At 42.4% G+C, this 20761-nt stretch overlaps 1 protein-coding gene across 1 annotated transcript in view; it reads right to left on the bottom strand.

The window, feature by feature from the left end:
• Positions 1–1878: 1878 nt before the first annotated feature.
• ADGRB1 (adhesion G protein-coupled receptor B1) overlaps positions 1879–20761 on the bottom strand; it is a 268637-nt gene continuing 249754 nt past the window's right edge. Inside the window, exons 28-32 of the mRNA XM_087931808.1 lie at positions 13875–14596; positions 10472–10507; positions 8869–8973; positions 7293–7346; positions 1879–3539 (exon numbers count right to left, since the gene is read on the bottom strand). Coding sequence (XP_087787934.1) covers positions 3342–3539; positions 7293–7346; positions 8869–8973; positions 10472–10507; positions 13875–14596 — 1115 coding nt within the window. The 3' untranslated portion in view covers positions 1879–3341. The remainder of the gene's footprint in view (positions 3540–7292; positions 7347–8868; positions 8974–10471; positions 10508–13874; positions 14597–20761) is intronic.

The following is a 20761-nucleotide window of genomic DNA, read 5'->3' as shown; positions in this document are numbered from 1 at the left end:
AAACCGTGAAGGACTGGCCTGTGGTGCCTCTTCCAGCTAAAACCAAAGCTAGTTCATGGCTGAAAATGGAACCTGAAAAGGTGGTGCGTGCCACCCTGAGCTCTGTTTTCACTGGCAGGGGGCTGTAGGAGGGGCGGACTAAAAACACAACAAGGAGAAAATGTTTTCCCCTTTTGCATTTGAGCATCCAAGAAGGGACAGGATGGTAGAAAGGGAAAGAGGCAAGTCAAAGAAAAAGAAGGAGAGATGGGAAGACAGCAAGGAAAAATTAGGAAAGAGGGGAAGGAAGAAGGAGAAAGGAGAACGAAGAGGGATGGAACAAGAAGGGAAGGAAGGAAGGAAGGAAAGGAAAGGAAGGAAGGAAGGAAGGAAGGAAGGAAGGAAGGAAGGAAGGAAGGAAGGAAGGAAGGAAGGAAGGAAAGGAAGGAAGGAAGGAAGCAAGGAAGGAAGGAAGGAAGGAAGGAAGGAAGGAAGGAAGGAAGGAGGAAGGAAGGAAGGAAGGAAGGAAGGAAGGAAAGAAGGAAGGAAGGAAGGAAGGAAGGAAGGAAGCAAGGAAGGAAGGAAGGAAGGAAGGAAGGAAGGAAGGAAAGGAAGGAAGGAAGGAAGGAAGGAAGGAAAGGAAAGAAGGAAGGGAAGGAAGGGAAGGAAGGAAGGAAGGAAGGAAAGAAAAGGAAGGAAGGAAGGAAGGAAGGAAGGAAGGAAGGGAGATTATAATGAGAGGGAAGGAGGGTCTAAGGGAAATCCTGCTTTGGCAATTGGCCACCACAATGCCCCCAACATGAATGGTGTTGAGCCAGCCCCCCAGCCATGCCCCCAGCCTCCCTGAGGTCAAACACAAACCTGATGTGTCCCTCAATGAAATCAAATTTGACAACCCTGATCTACTCCAACCTAGAAGGTCTCTCCTAACTCTGCTAATTTGCACCACGCTCAACTCTCTGGCACAGAAGGAACAAATGAAACCATTCCTGTTGAAGAAAACATTTTTTTTTTCCAAATGGAGATGAGATGGAAGGAGTTGGGTCTCCCATCAAGCTATGAGACGTATCATTAACACTTTCCATATAGGATAAGTCCATGCCATCTATTCAGCCATTGTCAGCTTAACCAAAACACAATTGTAGTTTGCAAACAAGATGAAACAAACGAACAAACAAAAAAGGAATAAAAATACATCCCATTTTTCCATTACGGCGGGGGGAAAAAGAGAGCGATGAAACATGGAAAAATGATCAGAAAAGCGATATAAAACAGAAGTACAATTTGTCGGTTTTCTTCCACACAGAGAAAAAGAGGTTGATATTTTGTTTAAAAACTGCGGAGACTTTCTATTTCAAAAACCCTGATTATTATTATTTTTTCCCATTGCTTAAATATTGCTTACCATGTAATGGTTCATACAATAATTTTCCAGTTCCCTATTTCTTTGGACAGGGGCATAATCCCACAAAAAATTTAATTTTTTTTTTTCCTCATGGAAAACTTGAACATCTCTGGAGCCATTTTTAAACTTGTGCTGTCCTTCTTAAGAACCATTGCCAACGCTTTTGGGCAGGATACATTATGAGTTTTGCTGAATTCTTGGCGCATCATAAACACGGTGCTAGGGTGAGCAGGCCGTTCAAATTTCAGTATCTGCAAAATCAGATTATTTACCCAGGAGCAGACAGGATTAGCAACCTCCTACACAATCCCAAACAGAGGGATTACAAATATATATATATATATTTTTTTGCAAAGTCAGATGCTTTTTGCTTTCCCGCAAAAGCAAAATTGGGAGAAAAAAAATCCCACTTTCTATCCTTGGTCCCCCATCACGTGGGCAGCCCACGAGACGGAAGGAAGTTTTTCAAATGACACAAACCAAAGCAGAGAAAGTTTGTGGGTTTCAAGTTCTCTTTTTATTGACGAAAAGGAAAAAAAAAAAACTGAAGAAAAAAAAATAGAGATTTTTGTTTTTTTTCCCCCAAGTGAACGTTACTCACTGTGTGTTTTGTTGGTTTGTCTCGGTTTGTCTCAAAGTCTAAGGCAAATCTTCTCCTCCACGTTTCCAAGTCAGTTCACCAAAAAACTTTTCTGCTTTGAAAAGTGGACGGGTGAAAAGATGGGGAAGGGTCTTGTAGTCTTTTGAAAATGGAAAATAGGAAAGGGGAAAAGAAAAATAATAACCTGAATATGCAGGAGTGTTTGGAACAAAAGCTCACCGTGAGTTTCTGGAGGATGAACCACGAAGTCAGTAGGATGATATACGTTCTTCACTTTTTCCCCTGTTATTTAGTTTTATTTTAAAAAAAGAAGAAAAAAAAACCCCAAACCCTCCCTTTTACCCAGTAAAGCAGGTCTTGGTGGTGGTGGCTGTCCGGTTGAATGGATTTTTTATTCTCTTTAAAAGGAGATTCTCGGGTTAGTGATGGTGAAGAGGTGGAGTAGAAGAAACCGATTTGAAATCTTTCACCCGGACAGTTTCTTGGATTACCTTGGTTCTCCTTCTCCAACCACGTTCTCTGAATGGAGGGTCGGTGGAGGTGTTTGATGTGAAGATAGGACCTCTCTTGCTTTGAGATTCTGGTGCTTTTCCACTGGTGATGAGGAGGTGTGGAAGAGGGATGGGCGTTTTTCTCTTTTTCGTTCCTCACGGATTCAGGAGACAAGTGCGAGTAGATTAGCGTCCAATGGTTGGTGCCCTCCAGTGTGGTACCAGTGATCTGCTCGCTGGTTGGTCTCCCATCGGTGTCCTTCTTTCTGCCTGCCATATTTTTGTCATTCCCCACATTTGCAGGGCTATCCACACCAAAGACCTTCCACTCATTCCTTTTTTTCCCCTCTAAGAATGTTTTGGAAAAGTTTTAATTCTTCTATTTTTCCTCCCGCATCCCACCCCAATTTCCACCCTTCCCTTTGGCCACCCTTTCTTTCTTCTTTCTTACCCAGAAAAGCTCAGGTTTCTTTCCTCTACTGCTACTGTGCTCGAAAAAGAAATGGTTCCCACCCTGCCCTCCAATCTCGGTCTATGGAGAACCTAACCAAGATCATCTTGTATTTCCTCCTCGGAGCAACCACGGTTCTGCGAGACTCCAGCTGGCTCACTTCTCTGCATTTTAATTCCACGTCATGAGTTCATGTTCTTTCTTTCTTTCTTTCTTTCTTTCTTTCTTTCTTTCTTTCTTTCTTTCTTTCTTTCTTTCTTTTCTTTTCTTTCTTTCTCTGTTTTTTTCTTTAAAAAAAATCCTAACCTGTTTGTGTTTTTTTCTTGTTTAGTTTTCCAGTGGGGTGAGGAAAAACACCCAAAGAGTCTTTTTTTTTTTAATTCTTCTTTTTTTTCTCTCTCTCTCTCCTCCTCCTCAGACCTCTGTCTGGAGATCAATAATGTCCTGTCCCACCAGGGGAATTGTTGCGCCTGTCTTCTCCCATTCCACAGTTTTGAGTTCTAAGGGAGATTGAATCTCAGTCTCCATCTCCTTTTTGACCCATGTTGGGGGTGAGTGGACTTTCCGGAGTCCTTCCCAAGGTCTTTTGTTTGGTGTTTGCTGCTTCTCTTGCTAGAAAGGAATCAGAGCACAGGAAGAAAGAAAAAGGAAGTGAGATGTCAACACCAAACGGGAATGCAGAATACCGAATAAAAGAGTTGGAAGGGACCTTGGAGGTCTTCTAGTCTAACCCCCTGTTCTAGCAGGAGACCCTGTGCCATTTGAGACAAATGACTGGCCAGGCTCTTCTGAAAAGCCTCCAGGGATGGAGCAGCCACAGCTGCTGGAGGCAAGACTATCAACTGATTAATTAACAGAATAACAGAGTTAGAAGGGACTTTGGAGGTCTTCTAGTCCAACCCCCTGCTCAAACAGAAGAACCTATACCACTTTAGACAAATGACTATCCAGTCTCTTCTTTAAAACCTCCATGGAGCACCCACAACTTCTGGAGTCAAGTCATTCCGCTGATTATTTTTTTTCACTGTTCAGAAATCCCTAAGTTGTTAATTCTCTCCTTGTTAAATATCTCTGGAGATTCTCAATCATCCTGGTCATGGTTGTCCCAAAGGTGTTTTTCAAAAGCAGCTGAACTTTCTTGTTTTTTTTTTTTTTCCAAAAGAAACTGAAGAACTGAGAAAGCTTATTGGATGAGAAGTGAAAGTTTTCAAGGAAAAAAATAACTCAAGAAACTCCAGTTACCTGATGAAAAGCACCCTTGGGAGTCGCCTTGATTAGTTTCTATCCATTGCTTCTCGTCCTGCCTTTAAGTGCTTTGGAGGATAGCTTGACACCCTCTTCTTTGTGGCAACCCCTTAGATATTGGAATACCACTATCATATCACCCCCTAGTCCTTCTCTTTGTTAGACCAGACATGCCAGTTCCTGCAACCATTTCATCATATGCTTTAGCCTCCACCCCACGAATCATCTTTGCTTTTCTCTTCTGCATTCTTTCTAGAGTCTCAACATCCTTTTTGTATCTCACTGATCAAAACTGTAGACAGTATTCCAAGCATGGTCTTACCAGTGCAGTATAAAGCAGTACTAGCATTTTGCGTGATCTTGATACTGTCCCTCTGTTGATGCAGCCTAGGACTGCATGGTCTATTATTGATTGATTGATTGATCGATTGATTGATTGATTGATTGATTGATTGATTCATTCATTCATTCATTCATTCATTCATTCAGTTTCTATGCTGGTCATGTCCCCTACAAGGTGTATGTCAGTCAGTCTGTCTATCTTTCATCTTCAAACTATTTATCATCTATCTCTCTATCTCTCTATCATCTATCAATCTGTGCCTAACCTATCTGTCCATCCATCCACCCATTCATCACTCTGTCTCTCTCTCATCTCTTTCTCTCTCTGTCTCTCTCTCTGTCTCTCTGTCTCTGTCTCTCTCTCTCTCTCTCTCTCTCTATCTATCTATCTATCTATCTATCTATCTATCTATCTATCTATCTATCTATCTATCTATCTATCTATCTATCTATCTATCTATCTTCTGTCTCTGTTTGTCTGTTTGTCTGTTTTTAATGCTGTCCATGTGCCCTGGGAGACTGGTTGGGAAATAGCAGTTAGGTCAATTATGAAACTGAATTGATTCAAAGAAAAGGAAATTTCTCTTTTGAGGAATCGTACTACGAGATGTGCCTCTGTGGAACAACAAAAGGGATTTCTGGATATTTTTCCCAGAACGGCCTGATGCAAAAGGCCATTGCTTAAACTGCAATGCTAAGAGAAGCTGCCGATCCAAGAGAGAGTATTGGAATAGCTACAATGATGTAAGAGGGAACATGTAAAATCCCATTGGTTCTATGCCTCTTCTTACTGAGAGAGGTATACCCAGCCGTGCTAGGTCTAGGTTGAGTCTTAGTTTCACTACCGTTCCCATGTTACAAAATAACGGATTAACAGAGTTGGGAGGAACCTTGGAGGTCTTCTAGTCCAACCTGCTATCCAAGTATGAGACCCTATACCATTTTGGACAAATGGTTCTCCAATCTCTTCTTAAAAACTTCTTCCAGTGTTGGAGCATTCACAACTTCTGGAGGGAAGCCGTTCCATTGATTAATCATTCTTATTGTTGGTAAGCTTCTCCTTAATTCTGAGTTGCTTTTGGCCTCAGAACATAGAATAATAGAGTTGGAAAGGGCTTTGGAGGTCTTCTACTCCAGCCCCTTGCTCAAGCAAGAGACCCTATACTATTTCAAATAGGTGGCTGTCCAGTCTCTTCTTGAAGACTCTCCAGTGATGGATTCCCAGTACTTCTGGAGGTAAGCCATTCCACTGATCAATTCATCTAACTGCCGGGAACTTTCTCCTAAGTTCTAAGTTGCTTCTCTCCTTGATCAGTTTCTCTTTATTGCCCCTTGTCCTGCCTTCAGGGGCTTTGGAGAAGAGCTTGACTCCCTCTTCTTTGGGGCAGCCCCTGAGATATTGGAAGGCTGCTATTGTGTCACCCCTAGTCCTTCCTTTCATCAGACGAGACATACCCAGTTCCAGCAAGTATTCTTTATGTGTTTTAACCTCCATCCCTTAAATCCTCTTTGTTGGTCTTCTCTACTCTCTTTGCAGAACCTCAACATCTTTTTTATATAGCGGAGGCCAAACTTGGATGCAGTATTCCAAGTATGGTCTTACCAAAGCATTATAAAATGGTATTAACGTGTGATCTTGATTCTATCCTTCTGTAAATATAGCCTAGAACTGTGTTGGCCTTTTTAGTGGCTACAGCACACTGTTAGTTCATATTTAGTTGATTGCCCATTAGTAACTACTATTGAGCCAGGTACCACCTGTTCAATACCTGTGCAAGCATTCCCTGTGGTTGGATAGGAGATTATTTCAGGTGGTTTGTCTCTTTTAAAGTTTACCTATTTGAAGTGGGTGATAGAACGAAGAAAAGTTGAGATACATGGGATTATTTCGGTGGAATATGTACATTCAACTTTGCCACTTGTTGATTTTTGAGTCTGACGGAATGTTTGATGAACTCTTACATGATTCACCTTGAGTTCCGATAAACAAAAGTTGTTTCTCTCTTCGAGTAGAATACAGGTAGTCATCGACTTACGACCACAATTGAGCCGCAAATATCTCTTGCTAAGCTGCTAAGTGTGTTTTGTGACATTTTCTGCCACTGTTGTTAAACAAATCACTGAGTGGTTAAGCCAGTTCACATGGTTGTTAAGTAAACATGGTTGTTAAGCCAGTTCACACGGATGTTAAGTAAACATGGTTGCTAAGCCAGTTCACATGGTTGTTAATCTGGCTTCCCCATTGACTTGGCTTGTCAGAAGGACGCACTGCCACCATCGTAAATATGAACCCGTTGCCAAGCACCTGAATGTCGATGAATGGGGATGCTGCAACGGTGTGAAAAACAGTAACGAGCCACTTATTTCAGTGTCGTTGCAACGTTGAAGGGTCACTAAAGGAATGGTTGCAAGTCGAGGACTACCTGTCTCAATGTCGTAATGAAAGGAATCGGCATGCCGGTCAGGGATGTTTGGAAAAGTCTACCATGTTGGATGTGGTCAAGGCTAGGAAAGGCGGACCAGTCATTATGGATGGCTGGGGTGGAATGCAAATCAAAGGTCCTTCGAGGTGAGTGAATGACCAGCTTCAGATCTTCTTACTATGGGATGCCACTGATATAGGAGGAGGTGGGAAGCATTCAAAAAATGTTGGCTTGTGACTAGGAAGGCCGAATGCCAGTTTCAGGATGTAGCTGACCACATGCAGCGTAAGGAGGTCGGAGAGAGGATGTAGCTATGAGGCCCTTGAAGGAGAAAGGCAGGCGGTTTAAGACTTACGCTGGCGTTAGTTTTATCACTGCCACTTGAGGAAACGCTCCATCTTTTCAAGGCCTAAACACGTAAGAGAAAATATATGGTGTTTTTCCTTTCCTCCCCCTTTCAACTCCCAGTATGATTGTGGCATGGGGGGAGATGACAAAAGAAGGTTGATTTTTCAGGAAATGTATTGAAATCAAAGGGACAATGGGGAAAAAATACAGTTTTTCTTAAATGCGAACAGTCTGTAGAGATTCTCAGTCATCCAGGTCATGGTTGTCCCAAAGGTGCTTTTTCGGGAGGCAACTGGACTTTCTTGTTTTTTCCTTGAAGATGTTTCACTTCCCCATCCCAGAAGCTTCCTCAGCTCTGACTGGATGGTTTGGGAATGGAAGGCTTGATACTCCTTGCGGACAGAACTGGTCCTTTGCATCCTTTTAGAGCAAGGCGCTTCAAACTTGGCAAGTTTAAGACTTGTGGACTTCAACTCCCAGAATTCCTGAGCTAACGTGACTGGAGGAGGAGGAATTCTGGGAGTTGAAGTCCACAAGTCTTAAAAGCTGCCAAGTTTTAGAGAGTCGTTGTGTCCGCCATTTATCTATGTCCTCAGGGTCACCTGAGTAGTGCTAATAGTTCCTGTAACCTGCAGTATTTTTTTTTTTCTGGAAATCCATTCATACTCCCACACCACTTGAAGGGTGTGGATGCAAATGACCAGCTGTCTGCAAGGAGTATCAATCCTTCCCTTCTCCACCATCCAGTCAGAGCTGAAGAACCTTCTTGGATGAGAAGTGAAAATGTCTTCAACGAAAAACCAGAAAGTCCAATTGTCTCCTGAAAAAGCACCTTTGGGGTAAATATGACCCATGTTCACACATTTTCAGCTTCTGGCAACAACCTGGAGGGCTCTAAATCACCAATCCAGCACCAGGATTAGTTATATCCTGGGCGGGGATAATTAAATTCAAGTATAGAAATGCGATTTACATAACATTGGCTAGACATGACCACATTTCTCTGTCTGTTGCTCTGAAGAGATGAGTGTCAGTCAAATAGATCTACAATACGGGTGGGGAAGTATGGCCTCTTCATGACTTGTGGGCTTCAACTCCCAGAATTCCTAAGCCAGCCAGGAATTCTGGGAGTTGAAGTCCAAAGGTCATAAAGGGGCCATATTTCCCCGTCCCTTCTCTAGAAGTTTATTCCAAGAAGAACGTTTCTGAGAATTCATTCTAGGTGGATGGTTGGGGTTTCCAACACTTAGGGAAGAGGGAAGGTCATTTTTTTTATTGTATGATTTTATCTCTAGCTTTCTGACGCCTCCAGCTCTTCCGTTCTTCCAATAATTCCTCAGGGAGACATCAATAGAAAATTTCTCCCTGGATTTTTTTTTTCAGGAGTGGCACCATCAGCATCAAGAAAGAATCTAGATCTTCTATCACGGTTGGCCACTTTCTCCTTCACCTTGGGAGCTGCAGACAAATTGCCTCCTTGGTTTCATTTCTATGATTTTGGATAGAGACTTTAAAAAACAACAACAACTATTTGCACCCAATTCTGGTAGAGCTCAGAAACTTCCAAGTAGGGAAAGGCTCACCTTAGTCTCCATTGGTGGAGATTCTTTCTCCTTCTCTGCATGTTGCAGCTTCCGGTTCAGGTCCTGGAACATGTCTTGGTGACGTTTTCTTGTGTGCATGATTTTCTACAACAGGGAGCACCCAGGTAAGTTGAGGGTTTGTGAGAAGCAAATGAACATTGTAAACATTTATCTATCTATCTATCTATCTATCTATCTATCTATCTATCTATCTATCTATCTATCCATCCATCCTTGTAGCTATCTGTCATCTATTATCTGTCTGTCTGTCTGTCTGTCTAACCCGTCTATGTCCATTCTTCTCTGTCTCTCTCTGTAATTTCTCTCCTATCTATCTATCTATCTATCTATCTATCTATCTATCTATCTATCTATCTATCTCCACCCATCCATCCATCCAGCATCCATTCATCATCCCTCATCCATCCATCCATCTATCCATCCACATCTATCTAACTATCCATCCTTCTATCTGTCATCTATTATCTGTCTGTCTGTCAGTCTAATCCGTCATATCAGTCCATCCTTCTCTCTCTCTGTAATCTCTCTCTCTGTATATCCATCATTCACCCATCCATCTGTCCATCCGTTTATCCATCCATCCATCCATCCATCCATCCATCCATCCATCCATCTCCCATCCCTTTCTCTCTCGTCATTCTCTATCTCTCTCTTTATCCATCCATCCCTCATCCATCCATCTCCCTCATCCATCCATATCTATCTATCTATCTATCTATCTATCTATCTATCTATCTATCTATCTATCATCTCCTTTATAATTTTTTTTATAAACAACTCAAGGCAGTGAATATTTAAGTGGCCAAATAGCCTTATAAGCAATCCTTTCCCTGATCTCTCCTTTTCCACTTTCATTTAAAAAAAATATATATTTATTGATGGGCCAAGTAGAAAATTTGTTCTTAACTAAAGATAGTCCTCAACATATGACCACAATTGAGCCCAACATTTATGTTGCTAAACAAGACAGTTGTTAATATTTGCTCCGTTTCACACCCTTTTTGCTACAATTCTTAAGCAAATCACTGCAATTGTTAAGTGATCAGGTTTCATGAAGTGAATCTGGCTTCCTCCATTGTCTTTGCTGGTTGAAAATTGGCCGAGAAGGTAGCCAATGGGGATCGCATGACCCCAGGACAGTTCCATCTTCATAAATCTATGTCAGTTGGCCAAACACCTGAATTTTGTTCACCTGACCATGAGGATGCTGCAATGGTCATAAGTGTGAAAAACAGTCATAAGTCTTTTTTTCAGTGCCATTGTAACTTTGAATAGTCACTAAATGAACTGTTGTAAATTGAGGACTACATATATATCTATATCTATATCTATATCTGTATCTGTATCTGTATCTATCTATCTATCTATCTATCTATCTATCTATCTATCTATCTATCTATCTATCTATCTATCTATCTATATTATTCTAAAGAAACAGAACCCCTAAGAGGTCAAGGTAGGCCAATATGCAGGTCATTCCAGAAAGTTTGCATTGAATGCCTCTACTTTGACTTGGAGATGAAACAACTTCTTCGAGGAAAATCGCCCAGCTTTTATCCTGGAAGGAACCCCAAATACTCACCTCAAAATCTAGTTCTGCGTATCGGGATTTCCGCCTCTGAAAACCAAAAGAATAGGAAGACCCAGGATTAGTGCTTGACAAGAGATGAAATGTGCCATATTGTGTGTGTGGAGGGGGGAATTAAGACTTTGTGAGGGACATATTTGGAAGCCAGCGTGGTGAAGAAGTTGGATTAGAAAGGAAGGTCTTAAGATTCAAACCTGCTTTCAGGCACCGAAGCTCGCCGGAGGGCTGAGCCGGTCAAAATGACTGATTGATTGACTGCCACAAAGAAGAGAGGGTCAACTTATTCTTCAAAGCCCCAAGACAAGAAACAATAGATGGAAAATAATCAAGGAGAGAAGCAACCTAGAACTAAGGAGAAACTAACAGAGAGGACAACCAACCAGTGGAACATCTCCCCTTCAGAAGTTGTAGGTGCTTCATCACCGGAGACTTTTAACAAGAGCCATTTCTTTGAAATTGTATAGGTTCTCCTCAGTGGTGGTGATTCAGTGGTGGGATTTGACCGGTGTAACAACCGGTGAGCGCACGCTTCACTGGAACTACCGGTTCACTTGAACCGGTCCAAAATGGTAGAATCCCATCCCTGGTTCTCTTGTTTAAGCAGTGGGTTGGACTAGAAGACCTCTGAGGTCCCTTCCAGCTCTATTCTGATTGATTGAAAATGTTCAAAGAGATTCTCCATCATCCAGGTCATGGTTGTCCCAAAGGTGCTTTTCAAAGGGCAACTGGACTTTCCTTGATTTTTTTTTCCCCTTGAAAACAATTCCCTTCTCATCCAAGATGCTTTTTTGAAGACACAAAGTCCATATTCTGAACAGACAGGACCACTGATTTGAAATAGGGGTCAAAGAGGACATTTACGTTAAAAATTAAGCAGCCTCGCTCAACAGAGGGGGAAGGTTATGACACCACCTATCTTCTGTCTTTCAAGGGACATGGTGGCTCAGTGGCTAATATGCTGAACTTGTCGATCAGAAAGGTCGGCAGTTCAGTGGTTCGAATCCCTAGTGCCGTGTAACAGAGTGAGCTCCTGTTTCTTGTCCCAGCTTCTGCCAACCTAGCAGTTTGAAAGCACATAAAAAACGCAAGTAGAAAAATAGGGAACACTTTGGTGAGAAGGTAACAGGGCTCCGTGCGCCTTTGGCATTTAGTCATGCCGGTCACATGACCACGGAGACATCTTCAGACAGCGCTGGCTCTTCGGTTTTGTAACAGATGAGCACCGCCTTCTAGAGCCAGAATGTGCAAGGGGAACTTTACCTTATCTTCTGTCTACAACACAAACCTTTCAGCATTTTCAAGAAGGTTGAACACCTATTTGCTCCACTCAGGTGACTCAGAGGACACAAATAAACCTCCAAGTGAACTCAAGGACTTTCAGAGAGCTAACAATCAACCTTCAGAGTACTAAGGATCAGATGACTGCACAGAATATAAATCCTTCCATTCCCCGCCTTTCAGCCAGAACTGAAGAAGCTTCTTGAATGAGAAACGAAATATTTTCAAGGAAAAAGCCCAAGAAAGTCGTTTTGAAAAAGCACCTTTGGGAGAGCCAGTTAAAAGTTTCTCAGCTCCACTAGAAAAAAGAGCGAGCCAAGCTATTCTCCAAAGCACCTGAAGGCAGGACAAGAAGCAATGGTTGGAAACTAATCAAGGAGAGAAGCAACCTGGAATTAAGGAGAAACTGTCAAGAGTATATTCATGAACTGGAAAAGAGCTTAGAGGTCAGCCAATGACAGCTGAATTGGGGGCTGAAACTTAAAGAGAGAATCTGGGTGTGGTTCATCTCTGTCCTGTGCTCAGCTCTAAAGTGAAAGACTAGTCTTGCTTGCTTGCAGAAACCGATATCTGCTCTGAGCTGCTGCTGCTGGTGGTGCTTGTGTTTTTGCCTATGTTACGTTGACAGAATCTACAAATGGTATTGTAAACTTTACTCATATGAATATGTTTATAAAGAAGTGAATGATCCTGCTGAATCAGTCTGTGTGTTTTCTGGGCGTGAATTTATGCTGCAAACTCTAACAGAAACTTCCTAACAGTGAGGATAATTAACCATTGGAGCAACTTGCATTCAGAAGTTGTGGGTGCTCCATCACTGGAGGTTTTCAGGAAGACATTGGACAACCATTTGTCTGAAATGGCATGGGGTCTCCTGCTTGAGGAGCGGGTTGAAGACACTATGATTCCACGTTCTTTGTAAACTTTCTCTACTATGACCAACCTTGGCAAGTTTAAGACTTGTGGACTTCAACTCCCAGAATTCCTCCCTCTCGAAATGTCTGAAGCAAAGGGACTTGAAAACTGGAGAGACTCAACTGGCTTCTACCCAGGCTTCCATAAGAAACATTTCTTCCATTATGACTATCCATATTTCACCCCCCAGAAAACACCCCAATTTCTGCATTATTGGTCCAACGTGATGATGAGGTTCTAGGGCTGAGATTTACACCCAGCTGGGATGCGCAAAAGCATCAATTGAGATAATATCAGAAAGATGCTACCTAGGTCTTTCTTGTCCCTTGAAGGATAATTAGGAGAGATAAGTGGGGAAAATTAATAAATGTAAAATACTTTGGAAGCACATTCCATGCATAGCAAATGATTGTCATTAATGAAGGACATTAATTAACGAAATCATTTTAGGAGTGCAATCACAGCCCGACACTGCTGGAATTCATTGACAAAAAATGTCCAGTCTTAACTTCTATCCTAAAACCTGAGCAGGGGTTTGGACTAGGAAATCTCCATGGTCCTTTCCAATTTTGTTATTCTGCTATTCAGTTAATCTACAAAACAACCATGCCGGCTGGGGAATTCTGGAAGTTGAAGTCCACAAGTCTTAAAGTCACCAATTTGGAGACTCCTTGTCCTAAAACAAACACTGGATCATCTACCACTTGGAATCTGGGTCAAAATAAGATTGCACCCCACTGTTTTAAGAATTTATAGATGAACAGAGTTGGAAAGGACCTTGTAGGTCATCTAGTCCAACCCCCCATCCACCCAAGTAGGAGACCCTATACCATTTCTGACAAATGGCAGTTCAATCTTTTCTCGAAAGTCTCCAGTGATGAAGCTCCCACAACTTCTGAAGGCAACTTCTGTGCCACAGGTTGATTGTTCTCACTGTCAGGAAATATCTCCTTATTTCCAGGTTGAATCTCTCCTTGTTCAGTTTCTATCCATTATTCCTTGTCTGGCCTTCAGGTGCTTTAAAAAATAGCTTGACCCCTTCCTCTCTGTGGTAGCCTCTCAAACATTGATCAAACGTTGATCAAACAGATCAGAGAGATCTGTCCTATTCTGTGTAGCTCTGCTTTAAAAATAATCATTTCAGTGAGCAAGAATGGAATTTAAGGACCTCTCCAACCCAAGTATGGAGAAGGCCACCACTTACTTCTAGGGAGCTCATGGAGAGGGTGGCGACTGTCTCATTCTTGGTCACAATTCCAGTATTACTGGTTTTGACCATGTCACACAAGCTGTTGGGCATCTGTGGGTCCATGGATTTATTGACCAAGGGAGGAGACAAGGGTTGCTGCTGCATCATTGAAGAAGCTTGCCCTTCTGCACAACTGATCCCTGGGGGTTCTCTTGGGGGGCTCTTGACCACAAAGCCCGGATCTGTCGCCATGCTGAGGTGGATGAGTCTTGTCTGGGGCATCTGGTCAATGTTGATGCTGTACTTGGTGTCATCCTTGGGTGGCGGCGGCGGTGGCGGCGGCGGCGGAGGCGGCGGTGGCGGCTTGGGCCTCAAGGTGGAGGTGTTGGTGGGCAGAATGACATAGCCAGTGTCCCTGGTTTGATCCTGTGCCCGCGAGAGCTCCGAATCCAGCTTTTTGAAGATATCTCCATCACAGATGTAGATGGATTTGGGAGGTTGGCTTTTGTCCTTCTTCAAAGTCAAGGTGTGGTTGCTGAAGTCATTGAGGTTGATGGTGCCCAGGTAGTGTGGGGAGCTCTGGAGATGCATCTTGGAGACGTTGGCTGGAAGACTGTTGAAGTTGGAGGACCCTTTCTGGTGGTTGAGCTTCAGCTTCTCCTCATCCTGCAGGGACGGGCGCTTCAGAGTCCCAGTGATGGTCATGGTACGACACGTACTGATGTCCTTGTTGAGCACTAACAAATCAGGAGGAAAGAGACGGGATTTCAGAAGGTGCTATGGAAACCATGATGCCATACAACCACATGTCCCCCTTCCTTGTCCAAAAGACAGGTTGCCTACCATAGGTAGTCCTCAACTTACAACCACAACTGAGTCCAACATTTCTGCTGCTAGGTGAGACAGTGGCGGAGTGATTTCTGCCCCCTTTTACAATCTTTCTTGCCATGGTTGTTAAGTGAATCACTGCCGCGGTTAGTTTAGGAACACGGTCATTCAGTGAATCTGGCTTCCCTGTTGACTTTCCATGTCAGTAGGTCGCCAAAGGGGACCATGGCAACTGTCATGAATATGAACCAGTGGCCAAGCATCTGAATTTTGATCACATGACCATGGGGATGCAGCAATGGTCATTAAGTGTGAAAAACAGTCATAAATCACTTTTTTTCAGTATTGTTGTAACTTCAGTCACCAAATGAAAAGTTGTAAGATGGGAACTACCTGCATTTCCTAATTACTTCATTGTCACCCACTGCCCCAAATATGAAGGGACATGATCAACCCACGCCCACTCACACCTTCCAATAGTGAATTGACATTAAATTTGACTCCCCACAGTTTATATTTATACCATCTGTCTAGTAAACTCGCAAGATTCATTTCCCTCACCATGTACAGGTATACATCTGAAATGGATGGTGTTGTTTCACTGTGACATATAATATATGCGGGTATATGCATAATTCTTTATTGTTTTGTATTTATTTATTCTGTTATATTATGTAGTGTATACTGGAGGTAGTGACCCTTTGAAATTTCACTTTAATATATGCCGATTAGGGTACATTCAAAGTGACAATAGAGTTTCTATTCTATTCTATTCTATTCTATTCTATTCTATTCTATTCTATTCTATTCTATTCTATTCTATTCTATTCTATTCCATTTCATTCTATTCTATTCTGTTCTATTCTATTCTATTCTATACCTTATTCTTTTCCATTCCATTCCATTCCATTCCATCCCATTCCATTCTCCCTTCCTTCTATTCTATTCTATTCTATTCTATTCTATTCTATTCTATTCTATTCTATTCTATTCTATTCCATTCCATTCCATTCCATTCCATTCCATTCCATTCCATTCCATTCTATTCTATTCTATTCTATTCTATTCTATTCTATTCTATTCTATTTTCTATTCTGTATTTTCTATTCTATTCCATTCTAATTCTAATTCTATCCTATTCTATTCTGTTCATCCAAGAACCATGGGATGGAAGGATCTATCTGGTTTTTAATGCACCCACCACCATAAATTCATTCCAAATGGATCTCAGATTCCCTCAACCATCCAGGTCAAATTACAGATGCAAATCAATTAAAAAACGCCAACATGACCACAATATAATTTATGGTACATTCTCCAGGGAGACTGTGGTTGAAACTGCAATTTGATTGCTGATGGATATGTTGTACTTCCGCGGGTATAATTCACGTTTGATTCTGTTTGGTTTGATTTATTTTGGGCAAAGTAGCTGAAGAGCAGCTGGTGACAGTCCCTCCCCTGAGATAAATGGCTTGGATGGGATGTGACAATTCAATGGAATGCCCAACATCGTGCATAGTGTCTGTTCAAAAGGCTCGAATGCTAAAGGTGTGTGCAAACACGACAATGCCTTCCCTTCACATCATTTTGCACTGCCCTGGAAAGGGATGTGAATTTGAAAGGGGATTTACATCCATTTTTATGCTTGTTGGTAAGAGGCTTTTTTTGACAGAAAGCAGGAATGGTTTGGCTCTTTAGCAACTAAGGTGATTAGGGGACTGGAGGCTAAAACATACGAAGAATGGTTGCAGGAACCGGGCATGGCTAGTCTAGTGAAGAGAAGGACCAGGGGAGACAGGATAGCAGTCTTCCAATATTTGAGAAGCTGCCACAGAGAGGAGGAAGGGGGTCAAGCTATTTTCTAAAGCACCCGAATAATGGATGGAAATTGAACAAGGAGAGATTCAACCTGGAAAAAAGGAGAACTTTTCTGACAGCGAGAACAATCAACCAGTGGAACTCAGAAGTTTCCTTCGTAAGTTGTGGGAGCTTCATACCTGGAGGCTTTCAAGAAGATATTGGACTGGCATCTGCCAGAAATGGTGTAGGGTCTCCTGCTTGGGCAGGGGGTTGGACTAGATGACCTACAAGGTCCCTTCCCACTCTATTAATCTGTACTTCAGTTATTGGGAGAATATATGCGCATTCAAAGAACACAGTTGGAAAGTTGACAAATGCATGGAACCTAATGGAATCAACACCGTCTGAAATCCAGGAATCCAGGTAGTCCTCAAGTTATAACCCCATTGGACTGAAATGTACACTGCTAAGTGGAACATAGGTTAAACGAGTCATTCTATGACTTTTCTTGCCGCAGTAGTTAAGGGGATCCCTGCATTTATTCCACTAGCAAAGTGATCTGGATTTTTTTCCCCATTGACTTGGCTTGCTAGAAGGTTGCAAAAGAGGATATTTATTTGTTTGTTTGTTTGTTTATTGTTTGTTCATTTGTTTGTCTGATTGTTTGTTTGTCAAGCAAGTATTGGATAACAGGTATAAGTACAAACAGGATTAGGGAATATATGAAATGGGTACGAATAAAAGGGGACATTGGGACAGGGACTGTATGCACATTGGTGTGCTTATGCACGCCCCCTTATGCACCTCTTAGGAATGGGATGAGGTCAGCCATATGACAGTCTAAAGTTAAAGTTTTGGGAGTTTGGGGAAAAAAACTACAGAGTCAGGTAGTGCATTCCAGGTATATTGATCACCCTGTTGCCCAAGTCGTATTTCCTGTAATTGAGTTTGGTGAAGTTTATCTTGAGTTTGTACCTGTTGTGGTTCACCGGCAACAGGTGCAGACGGCTGAGGTCTCGAAGAGAGAGGACTCAGGTGAGGGGCCTGCATGTGAGGCAGGGATGGGGCCAGGACCATCAGAGAGTGGAATGCTGCCTTCGGAGATTATGGAGGCTGGCAGCAGTGAGGAAGAGTCAACCGAGGAGCCTGTGCCCAGTGCATGTGCGCACAGGGCTGCTCAAAGGAAAGAGCAGCTGCAGCAGCATGGGTTACTCGGGAGTAAGGCTGCAAGGTGATGGCCCCTCCCTTAAGAGATAAAAGCCAGCTGAGGAACCCGAGTTCTTTGCAGGAAGCAAAGAAGTTTTTGCACACAAAACTTGTGGACATTTGTGCTATCTTGGTTTGCGTTTGGAGACTCTTTGAACTATTTCTTGGCAACTTTATCTAGTGTTCTTGGCAGCCTTGCACCACCTTGGCAAGGCTCGTTCTTATCGGAGACAATTGGTTTGAAACAGCCTTTTAACTGGGAAGGAATGGAATTCGTAAAGAACCATTAAAAGGTTTTGCTGCTATCTCTATTTCGTGTTTGTTTCAGAGGTTTGGATCAGAACAGTATCTATTGTGTGCTCATATATTGTGGTCATTGATGGGTAGGACTTTGTAATGGATAATTTTATGTACTATGCTTAGGTCAGACTGAAGGCGGGGTAGTTCTAAGTTGTCTAAGCCCCAAATTTCAAATCTGGAGGCATAAGGTATTCTGTTGCGAGTAGAAGAGTGGAGGACTCTTCTCGTGAAATATCTCTGGACTCTCTCTCGATTGTATTAATGTCCGATATGCAGTGCGGATTCCAGACAGATGACCTGTATTCGAGAATCAGTCTAGCAAACGTTTTGTATGCTCTAGTTAGTAGTACAATATTACCAGAGAAAACCCTACGCAGGATTAGGTTAACAAATATCACGTGACCCTGGGATACTGCAACCGTCATAAGTACATGCCAGTTGCCAAGCATCTGAATTTTGAAGGCTGCGGTGGTTGTGTGAACAACACTCATAACTCACTTTTTTCAGTCACTAAGTGAACTGTTGTAAGTCGTGCATATCTCAAATGTAGATAGCTTTCACCATTCGTTTACTGACAGTTTGACATTACACCGGCACAGGAAAAAAAATGACCTAACCAGCTTTTCAAACATATGACCGTTGCAGCATCTCTATGATGATGTGTATCAAAATTCAGACGCTTGGCAATTGATTCATACTTATGACGGTCGTGGTGTCTGGGATCAGGGGATCACCATTCCCGACCTTCCAAGCTGGATTCCGATGAGCCAAGTTGATGGGGAGTAGCAGATTCGCTGAATGATTCGCATGATTCGCCCAACAACGGCAGGTGTTTGCTTGACTGCCGTGGTGTAACACATCACAAAATGGGGGCAAAACTCACTCCAAGTAGCTTTTAGTGATGTGAATTTGGGGTTTGAGTTGTGGTCATAAGTTGAGGACAGTCTGTATTCTGAGGTAAAAAAAGAATCTATATATTTCCTTCCTGTTTTTACACTATTCATTTCGGGTGACACGATTGCTGGCTGCCTGCCTGCTATGTATTAAGTCTGAATTCTGGCACTATCTTTGATGAGCAATAAAGTTGATGGATTTAGCTGGAATTAGAATTGTTGGCATTTCTGTTTCATTGTCAGTTGGATTTATGGATGGCCTTCTCTTCCAAGAACTCAAAACAGCTTGCATAACAACAGAATAAGAGAGCCGGAAGGGATCTTGGAGACCTTCTAGACTAACCCCTTCCTCAGGGTTTACACCTTCCTCACCCACAACTTCTGGAGGCCAGTTGTTCCACAGGTTAATTGTTCTAGCTGTCAGGAAATCTCTCCTTAGTTCTAAGTTGGTTCCCTCCTTGATGAGTTTCCATCCATTGTTTCTTGTCCTGCCTTCAGGTGCTTTGGAGAATAGCTTGACTCCCTCTTCTTTGGGGCAGCCCCTCAAATATTGGAAGACTGCTATCATGTCTCCCCTAGTCCTTCTTTTCATTAAGCTAGACGTTGCCCAATTCCTGCAACCATTCTTTATATGTTTCAGCCTCCAGTCCCCTAATCATCTTCCTTGCTCTTCTCTGAACTCTTTCTCCGCATCTTTTCATATCATGGCAACGAGAACTGGATAAAATATTGCAAGTGTGGTCTTACCAAGGCATTATAAAGTAGGTAACATAATCAGTGCTAGAAGAGAGAGGGAAGAGGAGAAGGAGAAGGAGAGGAAGGGGAGGAGAAGGAGGAGAACTGTGGGGTCCTTGATGTTCTCTGAGCTTGGTTGCTTTCTTGCAAAGGTTTCATCACTGAACTATGTAACATTATCAGTGCTAGAAGGGAGTGGGGTTTGATAATAAAACTTCTGCACGCAAACAGCCAAGCTCAGAGAGAACCAGGGACCTCACAACCTTTCTTCTTCTTCTTCTTCTTCTTCTTCTTCTTCTTCTTCTTCTTCTTCTTCTTCTTCTTCTTCTTCTTCTTCTTCTTCTTCTTCTTCTTCTTCTTCTTCTTCTTCTTCTTCTTCTTCTTCTTCTTCTTCTTCTTCTTCTTCTTCTTCTTCTTCTCCTTCTCCTTCTCCTTCTCCTTCTCCTTCTCCTTCTCCTCCTCCTCCTCCTCCTCCTCCTCCTCCTCCTCCTCCTCCTCCTCCTCCTCCTCCTCTTCCCTTCTTGCGCTGATGATGTTGCCTAAGTTGAGTAAGGAAATGTGAAAACCACCAAGCTCAGAGACCACCAAGGACCCCTTATATCAACTCTGAGCTACAAATATTATCTGTGTTACAAATAGACTGCACATAAGTTGATTTCCCCCCCCCAAACTTGCATATTCAAAACAACAACAACAAAAAAAAAACCGCCACACAATGTATGCACAATACATTTTGATATAAAACTAGTGACTGAATGCATTGGAAGATACAAATCCTTTTGGCTGCCTGTAACTCGGACCCAAGAAATTCCCGACTAATTCAATTCCAGCACAAATTGAGTGCCGAACAGACAATGGGATTAAGAGAAGGAAGGAAGGAAGGAAGGGTAGAAACAATTAAAGAGCGTGCATGGAGGAGAGAGATAAACTGAAAGAAGACCAAATGTAATCAAAGAGGCAAAGAAAACCAATTCCATGCCTCACTTTTTAAATCCACGTCCCGATGTGTATGCAACAAATTGCACAGCTGTTTGCTCGGTTTTGACCACTTTCTTGGCAACTAAGATAATATCTGAAGGCAAACAAGGATTTGTCATTCCCTCATTGTGCAGAACCACACTGGACAAAGATACAGCGATA

The sequence above is a fragment of the Pseudonaja textilis genome, chromosome 3 (assembly GCF_049901715.1).
Source record: "Pseudonaja textilis isolate UNSWEBS1 chromosome 3, rPseTex1.2, whole genome shotgun sequence".
NCBI classification, from domain to species: domain Eukaryota; kingdom Metazoa; phylum Chordata; class Lepidosauria; order Squamata; family Elapidae; genus Pseudonaja; species Pseudonaja textilis.
The sequence above is the reverse complement of the archived record's forward strand: the minus strand, read 5'-3'. Positions and strand labels throughout refer to the sequence as shown.